At 45.0% G+C, this 5804-nt stretch overlaps 1 protein-coding gene across 1 annotated transcript; it reads right to left on the bottom strand.

Moving 5' to 3' along the window:
* Positions 1 to 1750: 1750 nt before the first annotated feature.
* On the bottom strand, positions 1751 to 4568 carry LOC104587190 (polygalacturonase 1 beta-like protein 2). The gene is made up of 2 exons (XM_010244692.3): positions 3982 to 4568; positions 1751 to 3864 (listed from the first exon to the last, which is right to left on the bottom strand). The coding sequence occupies exons 1-2, from the start codon at positions 4051 to 4053 to the stop codon at positions 2011 to 2013; spliced, it is 1926 nt and encodes a 641-aa protein (XP_010242994.2). The 5' UTR covers positions 4054 to 4568; the 3' UTR covers positions 1751 to 2010.
* Positions 4569 to 5804: the final 1236 nt, after the last annotated feature.

Raw genomic sequence — 5804 nt, 5'->3', positions numbered from 1 at the left:
CACGGACTACAGACTACCGATAATTACGCCATTCGTTATGCCCAGCCCACTTACCGAACCTTCTTCCACTGCACCCCCACTGTCCTGGATTACTGCCTTATATGTCCCACTGTTGTTCCCACAAGGCCAAAATCCTTTTTACTAACAAAGTGTAATTACTAGTCAGATGATAGCTATTAGAATTTAGAATCGCATTGAGTTGGTCTTCGATTTCCTAAGCTTATAATCTCGATTATCTATTTTCTTCCCAAACAATATGAAATCTGTCAGCCCTTTTTGAGCTCTGCTGAGTGCTGACAAATACAGTGCAATTTCTTTTATCTTTATCTTGGAGTTTAAGACTACACATGACAGGTAAAACAGTACATAGAACGTGGTGCCAGCGTTACATTGGCCCACCTAGCGCCCAATTTCTCAGACTTTAGAGGAGGAGTTTAGATTATGAATTGATTTTGGAGCTAGGCTCATTAGTCCACTCTCTAGTTGTAATAAGCTCCAGTGGAAAGCAGAATGGTTGGACCCCCTGTGCCATTAGACCCATCAACTGGCCGATCCAATCGTGAGCGCCTCCGTCTGGAGTCTGGAGTCTGGACTGGTGTCTGGTGATGCAACCCAGTAGCTTTACAGGGTGGTGAAGCACTATAAGATTTCACCAGTATATGTATAAGGCTCCGTAGGACAGGGTTTCAAGTAGTATTGAAAACAAAAGACATCCTCAGACACCATCAAAACTTTTACAGAGGAAAAGGATGAGCGCGTGCATCGGGAGCCTTGTTTAAACCAAAGTAAGGAAAGGACATTCATCGTTGGATGAGGGTGTTCTGTGTTCATTATCATTATCGACCGCGTCAGAATTGAAGCACAAGGGAACAGAGAAAGTGGAGCAATACAGATCGGCTTTAAGTACACTTTAATCATTATCGTATGGTGCACTATGCGCAACGGATGCAACCCCCACTGAGTTGGTCCTCTTAGAGCACTCTAGGTCGAAGACAAAATTCCGACCATTTCATCACTTGGGGGAGCTTTATTCTTTTCTCACTTCTCACTCTTTTCATTATGCCAGCGCCACCCTGCAATAAGCTCCTTGATCGATCACCTGAGAAATATTAAGAACAAGAAATTCCTCCACCCCCACTACCAAATCCAAATTCCAAGTGTTAGGAAAAAAAAAAAAAAAAAAAAACAGAAAATATACCCTGTTTTCTATGCATGAAAACGAGAAACCGTGATGCAGATGTACACTCAAGACCAGACAAATTGCCATTGCTGGTCCGTAAACTTGAGCTGATGGGAGAGAAAAACTGATTCTCTCTCTGTCTCTGTCTCTCTCTATCTCTCTGTTTTCTGAAAAACCGAAAAAAGAAACGGAAATGAGGACAGAAACAAGGGAGGGTTGAGCGGCCCAAGATGATCGGCGGGAGGAGCTTAATATGATATTATTATTAGTGCACCATTCATTCATTCACTGCCACACCATAACATTGGATGGTCAGTTTGGTCACGTCCAAGAATCCAAATGGCGTTAGTTTATCCCTCTGCGTGGTTCCCCTCACGCGGAATGTAGCTGTAAAGTTGAAGCTTGCCTCTTGTCTTCTTTCTCCTTTTTTCTTTTGATAAGCGCTCTTGTCTTATTTATCACATGCCTAGTTTATGCGCAGAGATGATGATTCATTCATGCAACCCAACCCAACATCCATTATTTTATTTATTAAATCATTTCTATTGTCAAATAAAAGAGAATTCCGAATTGAAAAACCAACCATTTCATTAAAATTCATTTCAAGTTGAAGATCACTTGACTGAGGTATTAAGAAAGAAAATCCAAACAAAGCTTACTGAAATTGGGTAGCCCTGGGTCGACCCCGCGGCTCGATTAATGAGATCATGGGTTCGACCCCCGGCCCAATAGCCAATAGCCAATATATTTCTTCATATATACTCATCATCTATATACTAACCAAAAGGAAGAAAAATTGAAAAAAAAAAAGAATTTTTAAAATTAACTTATTAATCAGCAGCATCAGCAACCGCCCAGGTCATGTCGTTCTCGAAGATCCAATGACACACCTCAATCTTACCAGGGCTCGACCCCAAGGCGACAAAGGCTCCATGTCCGGGGCTCCAGGCTGACGTGTCAACGTGACATATGGCTACGCCGTGGTTGATCTTGGCCTTGCTCTTCGGCTCTAGAATGTCGGCCTCGTAAACCCTAACCTTAGGAACGGCGTGGCAATAGTAGACCAGAAAAGGAAACAAGCTTTGATGACACGATACTGACTTGGTGATTTTTCCACCGTTGATCCCTTTGACGGCTCCGATCATCACGTTTTGCTTTGACCCCTCCACGCTCTCGGTAGTCCTCACCACCACATTGTGACCCAGAACCGATACTGCGAAGTCGATCATGTCCTCGATGGAGCCCACGCACTTCTTGGTCTCGCCCCGGCTCGGAGCCCTCTCGCACTCCTCCAGCGTGTTCCGAAGGATAATCTCCATAGTCGAATTCTCGGTGGCGTGGAAGATCTGTTTCAGCTCTGAAATTCGTGAGCTCGAGAAAGGCAATTTCGATGTAATCGATCGAGGCAAGAACGACCTTGGGGGCATCTTGTCTCTTATGTCCGGCATCGGCATTACGGTTCCTTCCTTCAGCATCGCCTCCCGGAAGAATTTCCCCGGCTCCACCAACCACCTGTTCGGGCTCTTGCCGCTGCTCACCAAGGAAGAAGATGTGGTTTTTGCGGAGCTCGGGTTGGTGTAACCGGCGAAGCTGACGCTCTTTTTGTTCCCGTAGTCCTTGAATGTGTTGTTGACGCCGTAGGTCTTGAATCCGATCGCCTGACCCAGTGCTCCCTTCCCGTAGCCTTTGAATGTGTCGGTTCCCTCATTGAAGGACTTCCCGTAATTAGCAAAGTTTACCTTGGCTGAGTTCGAGTCCTTGGCGTAAGATAAGAAAGAATCGTCACCCACATTCGATCGGTCTCTGTAGCTGGAGAAGCTATCGATCGCCGCGTTTCCTCCGTCGCCGTAGCTCTTGAAATTGTTCTTAGGATTGTTGCTGTCGAAGCCGTAAGACGTGAATGAATCATTAGCGCCGTTAGCCGTCTCGCCATAGGCGGTGAAGGTAGAACCGACAACGTTCGACTCCTTGCCGTAGCTCGAGAACCCAACTGGAACACCGTTGCCGTTGCGCCCGTAGCTGGTGAATGACTCATCCCCTGAGTTCGTCTCGTCGGTATAGCTGGTGAAGGACTGTTTCCGGCCGTTAGCGTCCGACTCATAACTGGTGAACCGGAGGTTAGGAATGTTAACTAATTGGTTGTAGTTGGTGAAGTCACCCGAACCGCCGGTGGCGCTGGAGCCGTAGGTGTTGAAACTCTGGTCGACGACGTTGCCGTTAGGGGCGTAATTTGAGAACTTGTCATTGTGGCCGGTAGAACCACGGCTGTACCGCCTGAACGAATCGACGGGGACATTGATGTTATCCGAGTAGTTCTTGAAGGAGTCCACCCCTCCGAGTTGAGACGTTCCGTAGTTGGTGAAGTTTCTGTTCGAATAGGAAGCAAAGTTGGAATCTTTGTCATGCTTATCCAAGCTCGGGGTTAAATCGGAGAAACAGAACAAATTGGCAGACGAGCAGAAGGACGGAAGGCGAGAAGAAAGAGCATTTTGGTCGGCGAGTTTGGTGAGAACCACCGAGTCGACGGTGCTTAACGGGGAGGCTTTGGAAAGAAGGAAAGATGGTTTTGGCAGATTGTTGGAGATCTGTTTGTTCCAGTAACGGATCACGAATGCTTTCGCCGTAAATGGGTTTTCCCCAGGCGAGTATTTGGCGAAACTTTGGCCGATTTCGGCGAAACAAACCTGCATTGATACAAAACAAAATTTGGTAAGAAAGGAGACACATAATACATAAAACACAAAGGAAAAAAAATAAAAGAGCAATCGATTGAGAATGCAAGATGAAGAATGGATTCTCACATTGAAAGATGAGAGGAACAAGGAGAGGACGATGAAGAAGAGAGTAGTAATGAGCCTGAGCTGTCCAAGCATGTTTCCCCCACTTTTTCTCTCAGGCTTCTTTGTAATGCAGAAAGGAGAAGGAGAGAGAAAGAGTCGAGAATGCCGGTAGGTTGGGTGGAGCTTGAGATATAAATAGGTGATGTAAAGTTGAGAGAAACTCCGCTTTCCTTTTCCTCCACTTCCTCAGAATGATTATGGTAGGCGATTGCTTTAGTTTTAGAAAGGGTAAGCTCTGCAATTAGAAACAGAAAAATAAATAAAAGAGAAAGCCGGGATTGTTTAATTAGAAGGAAGGGTTGAGATTTGAGAAGAGGAAGAGGATGAGAGAGGTTCCGGTTCTGGTTCTGAGGTGAGGGGAGTGAGTGAGTGAGTGGGGGTAAGTTTGAGGCTTTTTCTACTTAATGAGGTCATCGTTTGTTTGTTTGATTGATTGAATGCACGGCAAGGGGGCAGTACATAGTGATACTGCCAGGGCTACAGCCTACAGGTAGGTGTGGATGACCCGGCAACTGAACCGACCGGGTCTGAAATCGAGTCAAACTCAGGAGAGACTGAGAGACAGGATTTGGGCAAAATATTAATAGCGGAGAGTGGACAGCGGTGGTGGCCTATGGTTGGTAAGTTGCTTGAGTCGAAAGCAAAAGTATCGAGTGCCCACCCCCACCACCAAATCCCTAAAACTGGAAACCATTTCATATACAGATCATGTTTTGCTTATAAGTGAATAAATACGTAGAACTGTAGAAGAGGAAAGCTGCTATTTTTGAATAATGAAGGGAGAAATACAGGGACAACCGGACAACTGCAGCTGTGAACCTCGAAGGGAGAGGGAGTCTAGGTTTTGACAAATATAAATGAAAATACGAGTATTTATTAGGGAGAGTTGCGATTCTCCCCAATCCCTTTCCAGAAGGATCACCTAATCCCGTTATCATAAAAACCGACATCCCACCCCAGAATCAATGTCACAATTCACAGACACCCTCCAAATCCATCCCTCCTAATTGTTTGTTTTATTGGTTTGTTCCTTCGTTTTAAAATCGATCCTGATTCCTGATTCCTGTGAGAGTAGTTAAGCTTATTGGACCTAGAGGATAGAGCCTACCTAGGCTTATCTACCACCCACCCCTATCTGGGCTCCTGGGCCCATCGTCCATCTTGATTTCCTTTTGCAATCTCCTTCCATCCTTACAATTATTATGAAACAGAGTTGTTTGGTTGTTCATCTTGCGTCTTACAGTTGCAGCCCTAACCAAGACTGAGGAGCTAGCAGCACTCCTCAACGAATAGCGCCCTGTCCTGGGTCCTGTTTGGCATGCCTCCACAAAAGATAAGGCTATTTTCTGGTAAATGCAGAGGCATGCAGTTGCAGGCGCCATTAGCAATCTGGTTGCTTTGCCCATCTTTTCAATCTGGAGAGGCCACATGAAGGAATGATGCAAATTCTTCTCGAGTCACTGACTGCAAAAGGGAAAAAAAAAAAGCTTTTTAGCCGCATAGGATTCTTCAAACTCTTGATGAAGAGCATGGTGACAGTGAATGTTTTTTGCAGTCGTAGAGCTCGTTTGTTCAGTTCCAAACTTCCAATCCATTGACGAAAACAAGTTCAGCATTATACATTTCCTCTTCCTTCTTCAAAAACTGAAAAAAAAAAAAAAAAGAAGAATGGCTTATGGATTATGGCCTATGGGCTGTCCCACTCCCACAAGAGAATTACAGTTACTAAGGTACAAAGAAAAAAAAAAAAAAAAAAAACTTGGACACCATATATATATATGGTG

The sequence above is a fragment of the Nelumbo nucifera genome, chromosome 4 (assembly GCF_055504915.1).
Source record: "Nelumbo nucifera cultivar China Antique chromosome 4, China Antique-T2T, whole genome shotgun sequence".
NCBI classification, from domain to species: domain Eukaryota; kingdom Viridiplantae; phylum Streptophyta; class Magnoliopsida; order Proteales; family Nelumbonaceae; genus Nelumbo; species Nelumbo nucifera.
The sequence above is the reverse complement of the archived record's forward strand: the minus strand, read 5'-3'. Positions and strand labels throughout refer to the sequence as shown.

Coding starts and splice junctions, on each gene's coding strand:
- LOC104587190 (XM_010244692.3), bottom strand. CDS start 4,053: ATGCTTGGACAGCTCAGGCTCATTACTACTCTCTTCTTCATCGTCCTC. Junction 3,865..3,981: donor TGTTCCTCTCATCTTTCAAT/GTGAGAATCCAT, acceptor GTATCAATGCAG/GTTTGTTTCGCCGAAATCGG.